The 24,956-nt window shown below is 42.9% G+C and overlaps 1 protein-coding gene across 6 annotated transcripts in view; it reads right to left on the reverse strand.

The window, feature by feature from the left end:
• Nucleotides 1–24,956, reverse strand: part of LOC137431527 (E3 ubiquitin-protein ligase NEDD4-like) — a 274,005-nt gene that overhangs the window by 221,158 nt on the left and 27,891 nt on the right. For all 6 annotated transcript variants that reach the window (XM_078782180.1, XM_068122932.2, XM_078782179.1 and 3 more), the window contains exon 2: nucleotides 16,368–16,441. In XM_078782180.1, coding sequence (XP_078638306.1) covers nucleotides 16,368–16,441 — 74 coding nt within the window. The remainder of the gene's footprint in view (nucleotides 1–16,367; nucleotides 16,442–24,956) is intronic.

Below are 24,956 nucleotides of genomic sequence, written 5' to 3' on the forward strand. Positions count from 1 at the left end.
TGGATCAGAGAATTTTGAAAGTGATTTTTTTCACCATTGAGTGATGGGGCTAAAACCTATATATTAGCATGATATCTCAAAAAGTTATGGAAGGATTTGGCTGAAACTTGATGGATAAGTTGGGTGTGTGACAAGACCGAATCGATTCGATTTTGATGAAGATCTGAATATGGATTCGGATACAATAATTATTTAATTTCTCCAAGTCATTTTTCACCATTGAGAAATTGGGCAAAAAGCGATATATAACATGGTATTTAAAAAATTGTGGACGAGTTATGCCAAAACTTGGTGGATGAGTTGGTTAAGCGACGAGAACAAGCCGATGAGATCAGATTTTGGTTCAGGTCCGAATCCAGATCCGGCCTATCGGTGAAATGCAAAACAAACTGTTAAGCCTGGCGGAGGTATGCACTCTACCGAGTGCCGTTCTAGTTTAATGACGTTTTTGCAGCCTATTTCTGGGTAACCTCTGTATTTTTAAGCAATGACAGATTAGCTCTTTATTAATGAAAATTTACTGCCTGGAAACAAAGCATTGCATATAACAAAATGAATTTACAATTTAGCAACAGTTTATTTCGACAAAATACACACCCAGTAATTGATAAATTAAGTAGTACATTGGCTCCAAGAAAAGAAAAACATAACGATGCAAACGCTTTGATTTAATATTCCTCCGCCAACGTAAACATCATCTGAACGAGATAGAGTGGCCGTTTTATGGCTTTTATACATTTAAGAGAGAGAAGGATCCATGGGGAAAAAAATAAGAATAAAAAAAAATTAAAATGACTCCTACACACCGACCCTATAATTTTAGTGGCCTGTAATGGACAAAACAGACATTTGGGTTGAGGGTGTGGTGCTCAGGTGGTAAAAGGTATCCTATAGTGGGGCAAATTGGTTTACACCAAGACTCTGGAATGGCCATCGATTATTTTTGTTGGCATAAAACCAAAGAATAACAGGCAGCCGCATGACAAGATGCATTATGATGCTGGGAGAGGCAAGGCTTCTCACCATAGTAATGCATCAAAATCATGCAGCGTTGTCTGAAATGTCACAAGACAAGATATTTAAGAAGCACATGCTGTCTTAAGAAGCACATTGCCATATGGAGAAAAAAAGAAAATATATAAATGCAAGTTGGGAGGGTTCATTTCAAATTTGGGTTCTGCTGTCTCAATGCTTGCAGTAATCAAGTAATTTCAAGATTAATGATCAGAAATGAAAGTTGTTTTTATTTTTTTATTCTGGACTATGGCATAGGTACAGCAAACACGACCCGAGAGAATTGAGGAAATGAAACAATCTACATATCAAAGAAATTACTGGTAGTTCAATTCAGAGTAAAGTGTGCGCATACACTGCATGTTGTTTTAACTTACTTGTTTATTTAATTCTTAGTGTGATCTAAATGCAGATTTAATTGTATTTTGATGTCACTGCATTACTTCAGAGTGTGTCTGATGAAAACACAGGCAGCAATTATAGCAATTCAATTAAACAGCAGCCAATAACAATCCTGGAATATGACATTGCAACAGTACAATTCCATTAATTTTGCTTCAATAAAAAAACTCACCCGGTAATCGATCAATTATGGAGAACGTTTGTTGGGGGTAGGGATACCATAGGCCAGGTAGAGTGTATATATTAGTGTGCTCCGACTGTCACGAAGAAGAAGAACCACCTCGATGTACTAAAGTAGGGATCCGGTAGACCGTGTTTTCGGATTAAGTGTATCTTCGTCCCCATTACAAGGAGTGGGGTATGTTAATTAGCTCAGGGATTATGGGTAATTTATCCCTTGTATGTCATTAACGCTGTAATTTATTTCCTATGTCCCTTTTGGCACCACACCATAGTCACTTTGCCAAGACACGCAATTGCCCGCATTTAAACCCACTAATTAAAAAGCTAACCGGAAGTCATGCATCAAAACCCTACCACTGACAACCCCGACTTGGGAAGCGCAAAGGTCGGGCAGGCCGAGGCCACGCCCCGAGAAGCCGTGATTGGGCGGGGGTTTCATTGACGGGAAGGACTGGTAGGGAGCGACTCGCTGATTGGCGAGCACCCCAGATGACGTCAGAGCCTGGGTGATAAAACAACGCGTGAGCGGACATTTTCTCTCTTCGTTCTGGTCTTCTTGACTCGACGCGCTCGTGGACATTCTCTCCATTGGATCCTCGCTCTGACCGATTCCCTCTTGCGCTTACTTGTTTTGAACTATGTTGGTGAACGATCGCATTTTTATCTCTCTCCGCATCAATCTTCTCCGATTTTGGATCTCATCGAGGGCGGCCGTGCGCCAATATCTTGCTGGGGGTTGTGAGGAGGAAGAGCCACGGCTTTCCAAGCAAGAGCGACGGGTGGACGAGCACTGCTGGCTCGCTGCAGTGCGACACACAGTGAGGCCTTGGTTCCGCCAACGAGTGTGCGGTTCCCGCCAAGGCCCCGAGACGATTTTGATGACCCCTGACAAGACACCCCGGCCAAGTTGAGTTAAGTGCACACAGACGCCTATTTAATTTCAGTTATTTTTCCCTTTTGTCTATCTTTGGATCTGTTTGTAGGGACATCCCAATTTAGGAATTTAGTTTATCGCGCATTTTCTTTGTACCGGCATTTATTTAAATAAACCCGTTAGTTTTGTACATTTTAAATCCATTTTCGTTTGAGTTATATTTTTTCAGGTGTGGAGACGTCGAGTGGAAGCCATTCAGGTAATGCTCCACTAATTAAAGGAAGAGCGTGGTCGTGAGGTTTCCAGTTTCCACTCTCCCTCTTGCTCCCCCATGCGTAATATCCACCATTTGATTGACCGCCTCAGAGTAACAGCTCGTTTGGTCATCCGTGCTATCCTACAGTGTTCACCACACAAGGTAGTCGTGTCGTTCACGCGACAGTACATTGGCTCCAAGAAAACAAAATATGGAATTTGAATCGAATGCGTTGATGGATATTCCTCCAAACACATAAACATCATCTGAACGAGATATGCTGGTCATTTTATGGCTGGCTTCAATACATTTAAGAAAGAAGAGAAGAATCCCTGGGAAAAATTAAGAATGATAAATAAATTAATAATTACGATTTTAAAAAATTACGATTAGGGTTAGGGTTGCTTTTTTGCCTTTGTGGGATTTTAACCCTTTGCTATGGTAATGCAAACATAAAGATTAAAATGGAAGAGAACTGAAACATTTGGCCAGTCGTCATTTGTTATGATGATGCGCTTTGTGAATCTTTGTGGAGTAAACAGAGGTTGAATAAGAGGAAATAGCAGAATGAAGAGCCAAAATACATGAACAGTTTGCAAAGAGGAAAGACAGAAAGCTACAATGACTTCCTGTCAAATCCAACAACATCAAAAAGACAAAGCTTCAAGGAATTATGGATTTGCCTATTTATCATCCCCACCTGAATCCAAGACACATGATGCTGAGGCTCCAGCTTTAAATTCCAAATAATGTTGATTTGTTCATTGCCTCATAAAGTCCGTGTAATCCATGTAAAAGTACACCGATGTCTATATCCCTATATTTTATGTGCAAGCTCTACTAAGAACTACATCATAATCATTCACTTTCCCCACCTTATGCTTTAGCAGAGAATTATTTTACCATGGAAGTATGGTAAACCCTTAAATATTGTTACATTTGTGGGGTAGGGATGAAATACCGTAGTGGAGATAGGAATGTATCGTTTAGCATGGACCGTGTGACGTGAAGAGAAGAGCCCTCGATGTACATAAGCAAGGTAAACGTTGAGCTTAAGAGTGCTTGCATGTCACCACACGGAGGCTAGTTTTTGTGTTAAATTAGATAGGGCTTAAGGATAATCCCCAGTATGTAATTCACTCCTATGATTTTTCCCTAATATTCTTACAAAACTTGGCCAGCCATGCAACCAGCTCCATTACTACATTGTCACTACAACAACGAGCACTCCATTCACCCACAACACCGTCATGTGGACCAAACCCCGAACATTCTCGATGAGAGACTAGACTCTGCCCCTGATGACTCTCAACGGAGAAACCACGCCCCGAGCTTTGTGAGTGGCAAAGGAGGCAAGGGGTGATGAGCAGCGATCGGGCGATTCACCAGAGGGTGACATCAGAGAAAGCTTGCGCGGTCCCTTAAAGAGGAAGATTCCACCTCATTATCTCTCTCTTGTTCTGGCCTGGGTGGAGGATGGCTGTGCTTCGTGCTGTGTGCACCTGAGAGATTTATCAGGGCCTTGTGGAGCGTGGAACGACCGGAGGAGAACGGTGTTCCCGAGTAGTGGTGCTCTCCGGGCATGCTGTGGCCACGCAGTGCTGTCCGGCCAGGAATTCGGAGGAGGAGGATGTTTTGCCGCCGCATCGTGGCTCAGGGTGCCATGTGGCGCTTCGAGCCATCTAGTGCGCTCCAGCGTGGAGACTCGGGGACCGTTCACGTTCGTCCTCGTTGGAGCAGGCCGAGTATCGGCTGACTCACCACACCATTTTCTTTTATTTTATGTTTTCCCCTTGTTACGGATCCATCACTTCCGCCTTTGTTGTTATTATATACTTGAAGAATATTTTTGTTTCAGATAATATTGTTGTTAAGATTTTTGTGTGAAATGGAGATGACTTTAGTAAAAGGTGAAAATAAATGTTTGTGAAGGAAAAAGGAAGCCGCGGCAAAGAGGCCGGAAGAGGGGAGATCGGGATCAGCAGGGAGAGGAGGAGAGAGAGCCGTGAGTCACAGAGGCTGCAAGTGGACTTTTTTGATATTGGTCGTGAATGAGTTGAGACTTCCCGGCAAAGGGATTGCCCACGACATCATCACATATTGCGAGTGCACTTAAACCTGAGTCTCAGGTTTTATGACCAAGAGTGAGTCATTGTTGGAGGGAGCCAGCGCCTCCATCACAGGCCTATATGCCATTTTGTCATCGAAGAGGCTGTCCGCCTGGTGCTTCGTGATATGTCATTGGGATTCCGATATCGACATCATTGTGTGGATCGCCGTTGGTTTCCATATCGGCTCAATTCCCATATGGACCTCTCACCTTGTAACTCCTCATCCACAGCTGCGCCCAATACCTGCCTGTTGTTTTTCCGTTCTGCACGATTTCGACCTTCACAGCATTGGGATTTGTGCACGGACTTTGGGGAATGTTACATTCCACTCACATTTGGCCTCTCATGAGTTTATGGGTTTGAGAGCATAAGGGAATGATGGTACCATCATATGCATTGTTCATTTGATGCAAGTGACATTTTCATTGTACTTTATTTAAGTGTTATTATTGTGTATCTGAGAGTTCTTAATACAATTACTTGTTTTGTTCTACAATTGCATTGGTGTGCACACTGGGTAATTTGACTTTCGTGTGTCGGAACTTGTGACAGCTGTTTTGGTGCTTCCATTTGATTGCGTTGATAAATCGGACATCGTTTTCCTTACCCTTAGTAGGTCTTTACTCCAAAACGCAAGTAGAAAATTTTGCATGAAAAACTCATAAAGGTTCGAAATGTTTTTTAGGAATTGTGTTTACGTTTTCAATGTAGATTACCACTTGAGAGAGAGCACAGTGTATTAGTTGGAGTCACTGCTGAGCTTGAAGCTTATCTTTGTTCACAGCTTCTAATTCAAAGGCTTAAGTGTTTGTTGTGCTGCTGCTTATCCCTCAGATGAAAGCAGAATCCCCTGCCTACACGCACAGAAGTGGTGGTAGATTGGTGATGACCTGCCTGTGTGCGGAGGCGTTGAACAAAACCCTGGTCCCAGAAATGCAAAGATGCCACTTCCCGATGATTATTACAATTCATCTTCAGATCATCAAAATAATCGAATTTGACGATGTGTGGTTTGCTTCAGACAAATTCCTAAATCAATGTGGACCCAATCGCTCAAACAATACAAAGAAATGTATCTCCCAGAGAACAAGCCTCTTCTTTCACAAGTTCAACAACTCTTCCCTGAATACAATCCATTGTTAATTTCAGAGCCTTTGTCCTTATGTTTGTGCGTGCGTGCGTGCGTGCGTAAGCAAAGGACCGCATTCGAATTTGGTGTGTGGGTGCAACCCACGTCAAAATCCAAGATGGCCGCCGCCATGTATGTCTGATGCCATGTATGTCTGAACCTTGTGAGATGAATATCTTGAAAAATAAGCGAAGTACCAACTTCTAATTTGGTGTGTGGGTGTATCTCGGCATAAGGAAGAACGCTATTGAAAATTGGGTCGCCACGTCAAAATCCAAGATGGCCGCCGCCATGTATGTCTGAACCTTGTGAGATGAATATCTTGAAAAATAAGCGAAGTACCAACTTCTAATTTGGTGTGTGCCGTGTGGGTGTATCTCGGCATAAGGAAGAAAGCTATTGAACATTGGGTCGCCACGTCAAAATCCAAGATGGCCGCCACCATATATATGTCTGAAATTTGTGAGCGAAATATCTCGAAAAAGAAGCGAAGTACCAACTTCTAATCTGGTGTGTGGGTGTATCTAGGCACAAGGAAGAACGCTGTTTAAAATTGGGTCGCCACGTCAAAATCCAAGATGGCCACCGCCATGTATGTCTGAACCTTGTGAGATGAATATCTTGAAAAATAAGTGAAGTACCAACTTCTAATTTGGTGTGTGGGTGTATCTCGGCATAAGGAAGCACGCTATTGAAAATTGGGGCGCCACGTCAAAATCCAATATGGCCGCCACCATATAAATGTCTGAATCTTGTGAGCGAAATATCTTGAAAAATAAGCGAAGTACCAACTTCTAATCTGGTGTGTGGGTGTATCTAGGCACAAGCAAGAACGCTGTTTAGAATTGGGTCGCCACGTCAAAACCCAAGATGGCCACCGCCATGTATGTCTGAACCTTGTGAGATGAATATCTTGAAAAATAAGCGAAGTACCAACTTCTAATTTGGTGTGTGGGTGTATCTCGGCATCAGGACGACCGCTATTGAAAATTGGGTCGCCACGTCAAAATCCAAGATGGCCGCCGCCATGTATGTCTGAACCTTGTGAGATGAATATCTTGAAAAATAAGCGAAGTACCAACGTCTAATTTGGTGTGTGGGTGTACCTCAGCATAAGGAAGAACGCTATTGAAAATTGGGTCGCCACGTCAAAATCCAAGATGGCCACCACCATATATATGTCTGAACCTTGTGAACGAAATATCTCGAAAAATACCAACTTGAAATCTTGTCTGAACCTTGTATGTATATCCTTGTATGAACCTCGTATGTATGTCTGAACCTTGTGAGATGAATATCTTGAAAAATAAGCGAAGTACCAACTTCTAATCTGGTGTGTGGGTGTATCTAGGCATAAGGAAGAACGCTATTGAAAATTGGGTCGCCACGTCAAAATCCAAGATGGCCGCCTCCATGTATGTCTGAACCTTGTGAGCGAAATATCATATCATAGCATGTTTTCTGCGTCTTCCACTTTGTCAACTCACATCACTTCCCCGACGGGGGACTTAGGCGTAACGCTTGCCATGTCAATCGAGTGTGTGCAATGCAGTTCACGGGGCCACTTCGAGTTCAAGTGCTTCTAAGCTCTACAACTTAACCCCTCGTCTTCAGACGCTGCTCTCTGCAGCAAAGTAGAGAATTGAATCAGCTTCATGAGCGACACGTACAAACTGCAATGGTGACTCCTGCCAAATATGTGTCGATCTCGTCGAAAGATATCCTCCACGAGTTCCAGCCCCACCTCCCGATGAGGTTTCTAGCTTCAAACGCCGAAAAGAACCATTGTTACATCAACTATTGCTGACGATTCTTCAGACGCAAAGCTAGATTTGGGCACCACTGACTTGCTTGCCATGCAAACTGATACGTCTTCATCAGCCCGTGCAATTCCCAAAGCTGCAGACGGTCAATGTGCGCGTGCTCTACAAGATGAATCGCTAATTTCATGTCCTTCCGGATCAAAAATCAGAAAAGCTGCATCATCTGCAAACAAAGCATTCTAGACAGATTTCAATGTCGCTCCATGTGAATTTGCTTCCGATGGGGGATTCCACTACGTTCGCGATCTGGCAGAATTCGTTCGAAAATACGTATGGCTCCATGGGAAAAAGGTTTGTGTTGTGTTATTTTTGATGGTTAAGATTTCTCAAGGGGTCTGAGTACATTCCACATGCATGGTTGATGAAGAAACGAATAAATATGCTAAAGAGGCTAGGCGGGTAACGTGCGAAATATGGAGTGTAAATTAAGGCTGATGCAACCCACACAAAGTTTTGAACTATCGGAGGGTTAACTAAATTTTATCCCACTGACCGCTAGAGAAATTGCACACGATCACATAGATAGAGTATAGTATAGTAGTGAATTCTTATCTTCTATTTTCAGTCTAAAGTTTTGTATTGCTCAATATTCACTTTGCAATACGTTTTTTGGTTGTGATTTGATAGCTGACAGACGTCCATTTAATCAAACTGAACGCGAACGACAGACAAGGCTCTTTGAAACTCAGCATGCAGATAATACATGCTTTTCCAAAACTGGCTTTTCAGTTTCTTACTGAGGTAACGATCTTCAGATTAGTAGTTGTAGCACCTTTTTAGCTTTATAAATGTACATTTTTTAAAGATGAAACTTATCAAAAAATTAAAGCTATCAGAAGAAAGGTCTATCTCACGTCAAGACCTACAAATGTTAAGAACAAAAAGCATGATTTCTTGCTTGCTACATTATCAGAGTTTAAAATATAGTGTCAAAAGTAACGGCATGAAACATCGTACAATTGCCTATGTTTCATCGTAAAATGCCATCGTAAAATTAAAAATTTGATTGTAAAATTTGTAAAATGAAGTTAAAATTGCCATCGTAAAATTTATGTGAAACACATCCAGTGTGTGTGGTCTTACCATGGTTTATTAGAACACTCAAAATAATAAATCTTTCTGCCGTGTTCCCACTCCAGACTCTGAGGTGCACCGTAACCGGGGTTTGGGGAGGTAATACTGTACGAAACACCCGTTGTGTCTGTGTGTCTGAGTGGAGGCATCTCAAATTAAGAGATAGTTTGTCTTACCTCACATTCATTTTATTTAGTTTACAATTATTCGTAATAAATTCATTATTCGTTGAATTTCACTTCTGTTTTGTCGTGTTTCTGTGGTTGTGGGTTCGAGGAATAAGCCCTGTGGCGGCCATCCATTCAGATAAGACTTCGGGCCCTTCCCACGGACGCAAAAAGATAATCCCACCAAGTTCTGGTTTACCCCCCCAGAGTAACAACGTTCAGATATTCGTCTGCAGCTGGGGTTCATCGGCCACAGACTTGACAATATTGTGGTGGTTGCATTCCTGAAAAGTCCGAAGATATCCAAAACCATGAATTTTAAACCGAAGAGTCTGTGTGAAAAAGGGGGATAGGTTCCTGGGGTTAGACAAAATGTAGAGGAAGGTTGGTGGCAGCCAAAAACAAACATCACAATCAAAACTCAGAAGAGAGCATACCTCTGCCAGGTGAATAGTTTACATTTTGTATCCCAGAGTAGACCAGAAAATCACAATACAGAATCACATTTAATCGAAATCATCCATCCATAACCTTTTGAGATATCTTGCTATGTTTTGTTTTTGGCCCTATCTCCCAAGGGTGAAGAATCACTCAATAAATTAAATCATTCTCATATCTGAATCCATATTCAGATCTTCACCAAAATCTAATTGAATCGTCCTTGTCAGACACCCAACCGGTCCACCATGTTTCGTCCAAATCCGTCCACAACTTTTTGAGATATCCTACTCGGTATCGTTTTTGGCCCTATTTCCCATTGGTGAAGAATCACTTTTAAAATCCTAGTAGCCGGATCCGAATCCGGATCCGGATCTTCACCAAAATCTAAACATTTAGTACGCTACATCTCTGACAAATTTCGTCCAAATCCGTCCACAACTTTTTGAGATATTTTGTTCACAAACAGACAAACAGACTAGAAATCGGTCAGAGACCGAGGACTTGCCGGAATGTACTTTTTTTATCGGCCATTTTGCATCAAAATGGCAGGAAATCTATATCTATACATATATACTCTTGAAATCTATACATGTATACTCTTGCCGGCGGTGTATAACTAGCAGCATAGCCAGCATAGCTATTTGGGTGATGTATAAGCTAACAAATCGCTGTCTCCATCGATCTTGCCAAGGCCGTAACACCTGTCGGCTCAAAATCCTTTTAACTGTTGACTTGGTAGTTTTTACAATGAAGGAAACACGTATTGGGAGTACATACGACATAGCGATTGTGAATGCGACAGCTCTGAGGCATGTTTCGCTTCGCATCGCAGCGACGGCGATGTGTAACTGCAATGTGTAACCACGTGAGCATCCGTTGCCCGAGTAACCAATGACAGTTTCCACGATTTTCACGTTTTGGGTGACCTTCAGCTTGACCTTGGGCCTAGAGAGTTTTAAAAATTGGGCACAATCTATTCCAGGGCAAGGAAAATATGTGCGTAAAGTATGGTGATGCTATGTGCAACGATGTAGACGTAGTACTGCGCACAAACAGACAGACAGATGGACAGACAAACCAACCAACCAACATACTTTTCCAGCAAGTAACAAACAGACAGGGGTGAAAACATAACCTCCACCCACCTTTGGTGGTGGAGGTAATTAGAACGGCACTCGGTAGAATGCTCATGTAGTCTGAACCAGTCTGAACAGTTAACATGTAGTATCACATCGAAAGGCCACATCTGCTGACCAGAACCAAAATCCAATCCACTTGTTTTTGACATCTAACCAACTTATCCACCAAGTTTTGTCATAATCCATCTACAACTCTTTGAAATATCATGCTTGTATATCGTTTTGATGGTGAAGAATCACCTAAAAATGAAAATAAATTCTCGAATCCAGATCCATATTCAGCTAGAATAGATTCGTACTTCACCAAAATCGAAACTTTTCATCCTTGTCACACACCCAACCTGTCCACCACATTTTGTGCGAATCCGTCTGCAACCTTTTGATATATCCTGGTCAAAGACAGACAAACAAGACAGGGGTGAAACCATCACCTTCGTCCACCTTTGGTACTCTAGGTCCACCACCTTTTGGGTGGTACAAGAAATACATCTGTGCAATATATATTTAAAAAATAACCACATTTAGAGGCCATTTTTCCCCGCAAAGCAGGGGTTGGCCTTTTTCGGGAACCGTGGTTGTTGTTGTTTTTTTGGTCCCCTTTTTGAAGCAATGTTTTACGGCCGGATGCCCTTCCTGACGCCAACCCTTTTTGCCGCCTTTAACGACAAGCAGGGAATTACCAGTGAACTGGTACTCAATTAGCCGACCTCGGAAGGATGACAGGCTGAGTCAACCCCCCTGGCGTTAATTCAGCGATCGACCGGGATTCGAACCCAGGATCCTAGGATCCTAAGCCGGCACCCTAGCCGCTAGCCCAACACCAGGGTTAAAAATGAAAGCTAAATTTAGACAGAGCTCATATTGATGTCTCCCATGGGGTGGAGTACAATAAAGAAGTGACATACATATAAATCGCTTTACAATGAAGTTGTTTTACAGTTGAAGCAGCGGCTCCTCTCTTCTATAATGCGTTTCTTTTTTAGATCGTTCTGCAGCTCCGTAAACAAACAAACACCACACACCCTCCTCCTCACCCCCAAAGAAAGACCAACATACGGATATTTGCCTCACTTTTACGGATATGCCACACAGTCGATTCATCTATTATTAAAGGTGTGCGAGAAGTTACAGAAGGTTTCTGGGTAAAGATAGCCACCAATGTGGGTACAAACAATGACTCGTAACTAGGCTAAAATAATAAACTGGAATGGTCGAAATGAAGCCCCACAATAACTAAACAGATATACAGAGAAGATGCCTGCGAATGACAAACCGCGAAAGCTAAACCTGCGATATTGAAGGGTTTACTGTATCTTTGTATACTCTGCATTCCTTGTGTTTGAAAGCAGAGTAGTTCAGCATGATGCCTAGGTATCATAGAGTCCTGACATGAACGCCATATCAGGACTCTGCAATGCCTAGATTATGATGATGAAATACTTAGAACACATCCAGGAACATGGATCTGAAGCTGCGGAAAAACTGACTTCTGCCAAGGCATACACAGTGCTGCAACAAAATCTACCCTACATCTGGCAAAATCTGCATCGGGTTGCCATACAGAATACCATTGACTAGCAGGAAACTGGCCGGGGGTGAAGTATCCCGACCTTGTCAGAACGCCAGGTTAGATCCGTAATTCTATTTACAGCAGGACAGATATTTATTCAATTCATTTACTTTAATGTTAATATTGAACGTCATCATTACATCGTCTATTTCATTACAGAAGTAGGGTTAGGGTCTTAGATTTAAATCTAGATACTCAACACGGTTTGGTATCAAATAAAAGGACAAATTTGAGCATTTTGACTTGTTAGTTGTGCACCGAAACACGCTGCAGCTCTTCACCATTTTTATTTTATATTGATAAATGACGAATACAAAAAAAAATAATAAATTATGAAACGAAGTTTGACAGGAGAAATGCAACATACAGGCGTGGCCAAAAATATTGGTACAATTGCACTTTTTTCAAATAATGCACCATTTCTTCCCAAAAATTTTTGTTAATCTCTTGGTATCTACATATGCATTTCATTGGTTTGCAGTGGAACAAAACAAAAAAAGCTGAATAAATTACTAAATCTTATCTTATTCCACACAGAAATCCTAAAATGTCCCAGACAATATTATTGGCACCTTTTAAAAGTTTTTTTTTTTAAGAACAGCCTTTAGAGGCCATTTTCCCCCGCAGAGCAGGCGTTGGCCTTTTTCGGGCACCGTGGTCCCCTTTTTGAAGCAATGTTTTACAACCGGATGCCCTTCCTGCCGCCAACCCTGTTAGTCGCCTCTTGATACTACTGTATTAAAGGAGTTGTTCAAATTAGTATTTAAGACAAAAGGTTAAAATAAAATTCAATCCCAAGTCATGTCAGAATATTTGACGAGCTGGATTGAGAAGCACAGAAAAAGACATTCTGTTGCAATACCGGTTTGTCTTACAACTCATGTGAAGACACACACAAAATGTACACATGTGAATCTAACCCAAGTGATGTCGAATCATACATGATTAATGACAGTAAAGTCATTGCACAAAAGGTTATGAAATCAAAAGAAAGACCAAATAATGCATTGAAGTCATCAGGATTCAGGAGAAACCAGAATAAGCAAAGAGCAAATATGGAGTCATCAGAAGGAACCTGGATATGATCCAGCTTTCAGTTGACTACCCCTGTAGCCTCAAACACAACCGACAAGTGGTTAAAATGAAAAAAAAATTAAAATATTAAGCTCGAACGCTGATCCACAAAGAAGTCAAAATGTGACATCATTGTCAGTACAATTTGACAAGCTATCACCCTGTAGAATAAATGAATGAATGAATGATCGTTTTAAGGCCATTTTCCCCACTAGAGCAGGGGTTAGCCTTGCGGGCCCCATGACAATCATGGTTCCCTGTTGGAGGCAATGTTTTTATGGCCGGATGCCCTTCCTGACGCCAACCCTTAGTCGCCTCTTACGATGCGCAGGGATAGGGTGTACCTATTCTAAACCGGGGTACACACCGGGATCATTCATCCCAGCAAGCTGGTACTCAATTTTCCGACCTCGGAAGGATGACAGGCTGAGTCAACTCCCCTGGCATTAATTCAGCGATCGACCGGGATTCGAACCCAGGATCCTAGGATCCCAAGCCGGCACCCTAACCACTAAGCCAACACCTATCACCCTGTAGGCAATCGCATTTCATTTGGAAAAAAAAGTGCAAATAAAGTTCCATAAGTGATCATAAATTTTGTCAAATACTTCCTGAAGTCAGCACTTGGTCAAACATTTTCCTTAAACAGCTCCCACCCCTTCAGAGAAAACCAATGAACAACTTCAAATGGAACTATGAAGAGCGACACAAGCCAGGAAATTGCAAAGAGAATGCAAGTGCATACTAGCAACCTCCAATCTGTTAGTTTTTACGCTTGTTTTCGCTGCGCTTGTTTTCTTGTAAAAAAAAGTGAGGCTTTGGTATACAAAAAGAACAGAAAATGTAACAATAGCATATTGACAATACGAAGTGGTAAATTGGTGGACATGAGATGAAAATTATATGAAAGAAAAAGAGACAGGACATACAGGTAGTGGACAAAAAAATGGAAACACCAATGTAAGGTCACTTAATAGGGCATTGGGCCACCGCATGTGGCAAATATGGCCTGTATGCACCGTGGCATAGAATCCAGCAGTACCTGCAATTCTGCAGGAGGGATAAGGCAACATTCTTCCACGAGAAAGTCAATCAACTCACACCTGTTTGATGGAGGTGGAAAACGCTACCTCAGACGTCGTTCCAGAATATCCCATAAATGCTCCATTGAGTTCATATCTGGTGACTGAGAAGGCCATGACATATGGATAACATCAGCGTGATGCTGATTAAACCATTGGGCGACCACGCATGCTCTGTGGATAGAAGCACTATCATTATGGAAGACACCCCTACCGGCAGGAAAGAAGTGCTGCAACATGGAGTGAAGATGATCATTCAGTATCATTAAGTAGCGATTGGCATTGGCCTTGCCTTCCAAGGGAATGACTGTACCCAAACCATGCCAGGAAAATGTGCCCCACAACATTACAAAACCATTAGAACCTTTCAATGTTGGACCCAAGCACTCATGGTTGTAGAATTATTTAGGTTGGCAGCACACATGCACTCGTCCGTTTGTCGAGAACATGAAGGACGACGATTCATTTTACCATATCACCTTTCTCCACTGCTCGGTAGTCCATTGCCTGTGCTCTTTGTACCACTGGACTCACAAACGTACATTGCCATGTGTGATGCACGGTTTGTGCACTGCAACCCGAATATGGTATCCGGCTCTGTGTAGTTCTCGGCAGACCGTTTTTGATGAAACTGGCTGCTCGTGCCCCAGGTTGAAATTTACAGTCAATTGATCTGCAGTTCCTCGCCTGCTTTACCATGCACTTCAAAATTAATGCACGGACATCAGAAATGCACGATCGTAGAGTATGCGCTTCCCCCCACTATTGCCCTTTGCTGATGATGTCTTTCCCTCGGAGTTCCATGCCGACATCACCTTAGACACAATTGCTCATGAAACCTCAGCAAGTTGAGCTGTCTTCGTTACTGAAGCTCCTGCCAAATGCACCCCAACAATCACACCTCTTTCAAAGTTACTGCAGTTTCCTCTTGCAGCCATGCTAGCCATAATGATGGGCAACCAGGCCTGTGCAGAATTTTTATACATGACACTAAGCATGCTGGGATGTTATTGGCTTAGTTAACACATGAGCCACACCTGTGTAGAAGCAGTTGCTTTCAATATACTTGGTGCCCCTCATTTACCCAAGTGTTTCCACTTTTTGTCCACCACCTGTATATGCCGGTGGGGTTTGGAGGTAGAAAGATTGCATGTGAGGATTAAAGAGTATATGAGATGGTAGTGAGCTGCCACCTTGAAGCACTGAAGGAAAAGTGGAATTGGACGGACCACAGAGAAGCGATTCCACAGGCGGGGAGAGAAAAGGGGCAGAAAGAAGCAAAGGTGAGCATAAAGCCAACACTTTGGACGGTTATAACAAAGAGAGCGCTAACTGTATTGATGTGAGCATCGCATGAAAGCACTTATATCCACCAAGCTGTATACATAATAACCTGAACATATCAAAGCAGATTAGGAATGTGAAGTGAATATGTTTTCAAACCGACTACCATCAATAGCACTTTAGTAAGATAAAGGTCATGCACATTTTTTATTTTTTTTTTACATAAACACTTCCAAGGTTCAAAAGACCCCATTTGCTAAAGTGCTGCAGCAAGTACAAGTCATTATATCTACATGTAATTCTAACCTCTGATCTAATGGGAAACATACGAGCTGCATGGGCCTACTCAAGCATCTAACCAAGATCGTCAATGAGACGGCACAAGCAACTGTATGCTAAACTTTAATAAGGAATTATAACATTGAGCCAGGGTACCAGCTGAAAGTCCTATTCCTGGAAAAATGAACAAGATTTCAATGTACAAATTGCAGAAGTGATAAGTGCGTCGCATGGTCGTTTGAAAGGATTTCAGAGTTTTTCATTTACTCTAGCTTTACATAACACCAAAATGCATAATGACAAAATTGCAATGAAGGACTTTTTTTAAGTTCACATGTGCAGAGCCAAGAGCAGAATTGCCAAAGGCAGGAATATTTGTGAATTTGTGCAACTCAAGGACCGAACAATAAGAGAACATCCTTTTGTTAAGAGATGAAATTAAAAGTCAATGACAAAACCGCTTACCTTGCTCCAAAAATATCCTTCTTGGCCAGATCTATTCCAGAAAGAACTTTCACACGCAATAAGCGTGACCCCTCCTGCCAGGGAAAGTGACAAAGCACACAATCAGATGACAAGTCAAAACAAAAAAGCATCTGAAAATGCAAAATATGACGTCTGCTCAAAACAACGAAAACAGTTTTAAAAATATATACAAATGAAAATTGATGATTTTATGCAGCCTTGACCTTTTGGGTTTAGATATTTAAAAAATAAAAAATAAAAAAAAATAAAAAATCAGCTTCTACCTTTTGATCGGTGAACCAATTCTGTGACCCAATATGCAAATTCTTAAAATTTCAGGTCAATTGGACAAAAATTGACGATTTTATGCAACCTTGACATTTGACCTTTTGATCTATCTAAATAAATCTCAATAAATAAATAAATAAAAATCGACTTCTACCTTTAGATTAGTGAACCAATTCAGTGACTCGATATGCACATTGTTTAAATTTCAGGTCAATCTCGTTAAAATTGGCGATTTTCCGCAACCTTGACCTTTGACCTTTTGATCTAAAAAAAAAATCAGTTTCTACCTTTTGATTGGTGAGCTAATTCAGGTACCCAATATGCAAATTCTTTAAATTTCAGGTCAATGGGATGAAAATTGACAATTTTATGGGACGTTGACCTTTGACCTTTTGATAAAATTATGCCGTATTTTCATAATAAGGCTTTGATGGAAATTTTATGATAATAGCTCAAATAGTAAAAAAAAAAAAAAAAAAAAAAGTCATGGCCCAGACACACACACACACACACACACACACACACACACACACACACACACACACACACACACACACACACACACACACACACACACACACACACACACACACACACACGTGATTACAAAACGTGGGGTGAGGAGCAGAGGTGAGGAGGAGAGGTGAGGAGGAGAGGTGAGGAGAGAAACAAGAAAAGTGATGGGAGGGGTGATGGGGTGAGGTCAGGGTGATGGGGTGAGGTCAGGGTGAGGGGAGGAGCGAGGGGAGGAGCGAGGGGAGGAGCGAGCAGAGGGGTGATGGGAGGGGTGAAGGGAGGGGTGAAGGGAGGGGTAAAGGGGTGGGTAAAGGGGTGGGTGGAAGGTGGGATGTGGGAAGGGAGGGGTAGGGTGGGCAAGGGCAGGGGTGTGGGGAGGGTGAGGGGCGTGGGGAGGGTGAGGGGCGTGGGGAGGGTAAGGGACGTGGGGAGGGTAAGGGACGTGGGGAGGGTAAGGGACGTGGGGAGGGTAAGGGACGTGGGGAGGGTAAGGGACGTGGGGAGGGTAAGGGACGTGGGGAGGGTAAGGGACGTGGGGAGGGTAAGGGATGTGGGGAGGGCGAGGGGAATGGGGAGCGCGAGGGGAATGGGGAGGGTGAGGGGAATGGGGAGGGTGAGGAGGAGGGGTGAGGTTGAGAGGATGGGAGGTGGGAGGCGTGAGGTGGGAGGGGTGAGGTGGGAGGGGTGAGGTGGGAGGGGTGAGGAGGAGGGGTGAGGAGGAGGGGTGAGGAGGAGGGGTGAGGAGGAGGGGTGAGGAGGAGGAGTGAGATTGAGAGGATGGGAGGGGTGAGATTGAGAGGGTGGGAGGGGTGAGGTGGGAGGGGTAGGGGAGAGGTATAGGAGGTGTGGGGTGGGAGGTCTAGGAGGTGTGGGGTGGGAGGTGTGGGAGGTGTGGGGTGGGGGGGTGTGGAGAAGAGGGAGGATGATGATGGGGGGGGGGGTGAGGAGGATTAGGGGGTGAGGGGAAGGAGGACGATACCAATAAAAGTGTTGAAAGCTTACAGCAATGGCAATATCATCATTGGCTAGCAGTTAAGTTTGACAGCCCGGTTTTAGAAGCATACAAGGCATACATACAGGCAAGAGCAAAGAGTGTTTACACGGGATTGTTTGTTACAACATTACAACACGTGTGCGCTACAAATGATAGGTAATAGACAGGCAAACAGGATTAAAACTCGACAACACTTCCAAGGAGGTTTAGCCAAGTTCACGACATGTACAGTGGTTCTGCAGTTTGTTATTAACATAAACAGGATGCCAAGTGTTGGCTTCAATCCCATAGCCGAGCTTGGATGAATGAATACATTCGGCAGCCATCGGTCATCTGAGAAAGATACACCATTGTTTCAATCCCGACAAAAGATTACGACCAAACCATCCATAGATTCCTCTTCTGGGAGAAAATATCAATATAAATCAATATAAATCAATATAAATATATAAATATCAATATAAATCACGGATATCCTGCGATTTCCCGAATACAACATGTTAGTCAGGTTCACTATGTCAATAAATTATATTTCGTTCAAAATCATGGTAGATTAGCAAACCTATACATTTTTGGAAAGGTTATAGCATAAGGAAACTAAAAATCAATGTTTACATTTGGAGAGATACCTGTATGGCGGCCATTTTGGATTTTCAAAATGGCCACTGTAAAATACATATTTTGTTCTATTTCTGCCTCTAATTACCCTAAAAACTTTTTAAAATATACTAAACCTATATTTTCAGGGACAAGGAATCCAATGAAAGTATCAAATTAGTGCTATGGGGAATGGTAAGACACGAATCAAAGGTTTTGAATTGCAAAATACTGTCTTTATATTCGCGATAAGTTGCATAATCAAATACATGTTATCATTTTGTACAGGCAGTTAATAACATCAAAATGTGTCACAATAATTCATATCACCAAACATACACAGGCAGTCAGCAAAATCATATATACACATGCAGTCAGTATAACTTCACATCTACACAGGCAGTCAATGACAAAATTTACACAGGCAGTCAATGGCATCAAACATACACGATTACAGAATATGCCTTTTAGAGTTCGTCATCACTGTCCTGTGTGTCGTATCCGACAATATAGTCCGCATCGTTTTCACAGTCCGTTCCACACAAGCAAAGGTCGGTCAAATTGATTGGCAAATCGAATTGGTCGAATGGTCGATCAATCGAATTCGATGAATCGAATCTAATCGAATCGATCGAATTGGTCGAATGGTCGATCGAAGTGATTGGTCGAATGGTCGAATTGGTCGAATGGAATTGGTCGATTGGTCGAATTGGTCGAATTGGTCGAATCTAATTGGTCGGAATTGGCAAATGTAAACATTGATTTTCAGATTTTCCATGTAATAACGTTTCCAAAAATGTATAGGTTTGCTAATCTACCATGATTTTGAACGAAAAAACATAGTGAACCTGACTATGTAGAAAATAACCGAGCGGAGACCAAATCAAAATACCGCCTGGACTGAGCTGTGATATCACCTGCCTCCTGAATTTTCCATTGCATCGATTCAATCAATGTACAATGGAGCTTGGAGGCTCGAACAGGAGCTCGGACATGTATCACATGTCCGAAGGAAGGAAATAAGAAGGTATTTCACAAGGACCCTCCACACAGAAGGCCATTGGACTCATGAAACCTGCACTACGACTACGTTAATAACAGCACATTAATTCAACCTATCCACAGGGGTGGGGTTTGAGAGCAGTGGGAGGCAGGAACAGACACAACACAGGGCGATAAGACAAAGCTGCTGGAGGACAAAAGCGTGCCACAAAACTCCACCAATGGAAGTGCGTCGTTTTTGACGGATACAATTGGTCTGGCGTTGATCTAGCGCAGGCCTGATGGGCCGAATGGCCTCCTTGGTCTACTTTCTTTGTGTAACAAACAACTCGTTTTTAAAACAACACATTTAACTAGAAAGCCTACAAGGAATAACAGTCGAGAAAGGGCAAGCGAAAGCAGAAGGAAGAGATACAGGTGGAGATCTTCGGAGGGGTAAAGATCTTCGGAGGTCTATTCTCTCTGCCCTGAAGTATATGTTAATGGACTCCCACCTCTGTCGTTTATCCGTATATTTCCGTCATGGAATAATGAATTATTCGGTGCAAAGAAGTAGTGAAGTCCTAACCTCCACCACCGAAGGTAGATGGAGGTTATGTATCCACCTTTGACTGTGAGAACGATATCTCAGAAAGTTCTGGATGAAACTAGGTGGACAGGTTGGGTGTGGGACAGGCCGAATTGATTAGATTTTGGTGAAGATGGTTGCACATCCGCACTGTGAGTTAGTGTGACACGCGATCATCCCGCCTTATACATGCAGGGTCCTCCGACCTCGTGTTGCTGAGGTCTTGTGAATGTGCTGTGAATGCCACCTTTGTAAAAACAGTGTTTGAGGTTGAGATTTGATGAAAGGATAACGGGGTGATTTCAGTTAAACACAAATTGAAGATGAAAAGAGACACAGACAGGAGGCCAAGGGTGACAGCAACTCTAACAAGACATCCAATTCTGGTTGATGAAAATCGGGGTTTACAAACACTTAAATTCTGACACATTATGATATAGCGACTGAATACTTGTAATTAACTCCTAAAACATTGTCGTAACAATATACAACAGTTTAACCTGTTCATAACAAGTGATTGGTGAAAATTTTGATGGTGAAAATGATGATTGGAAAGCTCTTGGTGAACGTCATCTCGGGATATGCTCCGCAGGTTGGTCGAAGCGATGAAGAGAAGGACAGGTTCTGGTGTGCGATAGAGAAGCTGATGGAAAACGTGAAAGATGAGGAAGTTGTTGTGGTGGGAGGAGACCTGAATGGACATGTGGGAAGGAGTATGGATGGTTTTGAGGGAGTTCATGGGGGTTACGGATATGGTGTGAGAAATGGAGAAGGTGAAAGGATTTTGGAGTTTGCTGATGGAGCTGATTTGTTGATTTGTAATACTCAGTTCCAGAAAGAGGACAATAAGCTTGTTACATACACGTCAGGTGGGTCGACGACAACCGTTGACTACCTGATGGTGCGTCGGCGAGATAGGGGGCACCTCCGGGACACAAAGGTGATCCCGGGGGAGGAGGCTGTTTCACAGCACCACTTGGTTGTCTGCGACATAAGGGTGAAAGGTGCGAGGAGAGCTCGGCGGGTGAAGTACCAACCGAGAATGAAGGTGTGGAGGTTGAAAGAGGTGACAGTAAGGGAGGCATTAAAAGAGAGGCTGAGTAGGGTAGAGGATGATGTGGTTGAGCTTGAAAGTGGTTGGATGTCAATGAAAGCTAGTCTGTTGGGAGCCGTTGGTGAGGTATGTGGATGGACAAAAGGACCACCGAGGCACTCGGAAACATGGTGGTGGGTTGTTGAGGTTGGAAAGAGGATTGACGAGAAGAGGAAGAAGTTCAAAGAGTGGCAGAAGGCGAAGGGTACGGGAGCAGAAACAGCAGAGCATGAAAGTTATAAGGCAGCCAGGAAGGCTGCAAAGAAAGAGGTAGCAAAGGCGCAGGAGGCATGTAGGAAAATGTTCGGAGAACGCTTGGATTCGGAAGAGGGTCAGAAAGCAGTATTCAGGATTGCAAAGCAGATAGCGAAAGAGAGGTGTGATGTGATGGGGGTGAGTTGCTTGAAGGATGAAGTGGGACAAATCGTTGTCGACCCAGATGGAATTAAAGGAAGATGGAAAAGATATATGGAAATGCTGTTGAATACAGAGAATGAATGGGATGGCAACATAGAGAGTAACCCAGTTTTAGGACCGGCAGAGAAGATAACTGAGAAGGAAGTTGAGGAAGCGATAAAAGCAATGAAGAGTGGAAAAGCGGGAGGGCCGACGGGAGTTGTGGGAGATATGTTGAGGCAGCAGGAAGTTGGGGTGTGAAGAGAATGACAGAGATCTGTAATCTGGTGGTGAAAGAAGGCCGCATTCCAGTGGATTGGGAACTGAGTACCCTCGTCCCTCTATACAAGGGGAAAGGTGACCCTCTGGAGTGTGGCTCGTACCGAGCGATAAAGTTATTGGAGCATGGAATGAAGGTATTGGAAAGGGTGTTGGAGAGGAGGATAAGGAAGAAAGTGAAGATCGACGAAATGCAGTTTGGATTTATGCCAGGAAGAGGAACGACAGATGCGCTTTTCATTGTGAGGCAGTTGCAGGAGAAGTACATGGATAAGAGGAAGAAGTTGTTTTTTGGGTTTGTTGATCTGGAGAAAGCATTCGATAGGGGTCCACGCAAAGTATTGACATGGGCATTGAGGAAGTTAGGAGTGGAGGAATGGTTGATCAGAGTAGTGATGGCAATGTACAAAAGAGCACGCACAGCTGTAAGGACGAAGGACGGGAACAGTGGTGAGTTTGAGGTGAAGGTGGGAGTGCATCAGGGGTCGGTACTAAGTCCACTACTATTTGTAGCTGTGATGGAGGTGCTGGCTCAGACCGTAAAGGAGGGTTTACCGTGGGAATTGTTGTATGCAGATGATCTGGTGTTGATTGCGGAAAGTATGGATGGACTGAAGGAAAATATGAACAAGTGGAAGGAATGTATGGAGACAAAAGGTCTGAAGGTGAATATCGGAAAGACAAAGGTGATGGCAAGTGGTAAAGCATGTGGTGAGGTGGAAAGAACTGGGAAGTGGCCGTGTGCTGTGTGCAGGAAGGGTGTCGGAGTGAACTCCATTCAATGTACAATGTGTGCTGAGTGGGTTCATCAAAAATGTAGTGGTCTGAGAGGGTCATTAACCAGTGTGGCAGCTACATTCAAATGTAAGGTGTGCACAGAGGGAGCTGCAGATGGAGGAAATGTTGAGTTGGATCTTGGAGACGGCGTGAAGCTGGAAGGTGTGAAAACATTTTGCTACCTCGGAGACATGCTGAATGGAGAAGGTGGATCAGACTCGGCAACGGTTGCTCGAGTGAGATGTGCATGGAAGAAGTTTCGGGAACTGAGTGGCGTGCTGATGAGGAGGAGAGTGTCGCTGAAGCTGAAGGGAAAGGTGTATGCTGCATGTGTGAGAAGTGTTATGATTTATGGGAGCGAGACATGGGTAATGAACGTAGAGCAGCAACGAAGGCTGGAAAGGGTGGAAATGCGAATGGTTCGATGGATGTGCGGAGTATCGTTGAGAGAGAGGAAGACAAATGATGAATTGCGAAAGATGATGGGAATAAACTGATGGGAATAAACTGATAAATAAACTTGTATAGAGGGACGAAGATCCAGCCCCTCAGGAATATTGCCTGTGATTGATGCTGTGAAGAGGAACAGGTTGAGATGGTTTGGTCATGTATTGAGGAAGGATGAAAGTGACTGGTTGAGAAGAGTGATGGAAGTTAATGTAGAAGGAAGTCGAGGACGGGGAAGACCGAGAAAGACTTGGCTAAAGATGGTGGAAGAAGAAATGCGGGCAAGGGGGTTAACAAGGAGAGATGCAGAAAATAGGGCAAAATGGAGAAGATTGTCATGGGGACCGCAAGGCTAACCCCCGCTCTAGCAGGGAACATGGCCTTAAAATGCATGTTGTTGTTGTTGTATAACAAGTAATAAAAAGACATTTAAAAGTAGAGCAATGCGACTGTGTTGCCAATATGCCTCCGCATAGTCCCACAACAGGTAGATGCCCTCGTTAACTGTCCTAAAAATAAGCAAGTTTGATTTAAATCCCTTCAGCCGTTTTCAAGAATCACATTTTAACCAGCCATGACAGGTTTTACATCGTTCGGTGAAGCGGTTTCAGACAAGGGATTTTTTAAATTATCGACTTTCAAGCGAATATGGCTGCCACACCGTGGCATATTACCTTAACAAATATTCACTCTGCATATGTATGGGTCGGGGATCACGTTTGTGAAGTTTCGTGTTGATCGGATAAGGTTCGTTTTTCTGTCCAAGATGGCTGCCAAACCAAAGCAAAAGGATGTATGGATGGTTTTGTAAACATGTAGCCAAGGTAGGTAGGGATGGTCACAATAAATTATCATGTGAAACCATCCCTACATTCTTCTTTAAATAATGGTAGTTCCCTGTCCATCCCTGCATACATTTGAAATGGAAGTGCATGTTGATTGTTTCCATGAATTAATTTGACCAATGAAATATTGAACACGCACATCAACCCAACCAAATCGAGAGAGAGATGTAAAGTGTCATTTACTGCCTAAAGATGTAGGGATGGCTTCACATGATCATTTCTTGTGACCATCCCTATATCCTTTTACATACTTTTTGGCATACCATCCCCACATCCTTTTTTACATTTTTAGTTTACCCCCGTCACCGAAAGTGGACAGAGGTTATGTATTCACCCCTGTTTGTCTGTGAGCATGATATCTCAATAAGTTATGGATGGATTCAGACGAAACTTGGTGGAGAGGTTGGGTTGTGTGACATGGATGAATTGATTCCATTTTGGTGAAGATCTGGATCCAGATATGAGAATTCTTTAAAGTGATTCTTCACCATTGACTGATATGACCAAAAACGAAATATAGCATATTTCAAAATGTGGATTGGTTATGGCAAAACGAGGTGCATGAGTTGGGTAGGTGACAAGAATAAGCCGATGATAGATTTTGGAGGTCCGAAGATCCAGCCCCTCAGTGGGAATCTCACTGACAGGCTACAAAATGTGAACTGCTCAGCCTGTCAGAGGTATGCGCTCTACCGTGTATTCTACTTGGAAAAAAAAATATGCCTTGTTTGTGTACTTTAAAAAAAAAAAAACTTTACATTTTTCGTCAGCAACTTTATATACTGAA

The sequence above is a fragment of the Myxine glutinosa genome, chromosome 7 (genome assembly GCF_964187855.1).
Source record: "Myxine glutinosa chromosome 7, kmMyxGlut1.1, whole genome shotgun sequence".
Lineage (NCBI taxonomy): Eukaryota > Metazoa > Chordata > Myxini > Myxiniformes > Myxinidae > Myxine > Myxine glutinosa.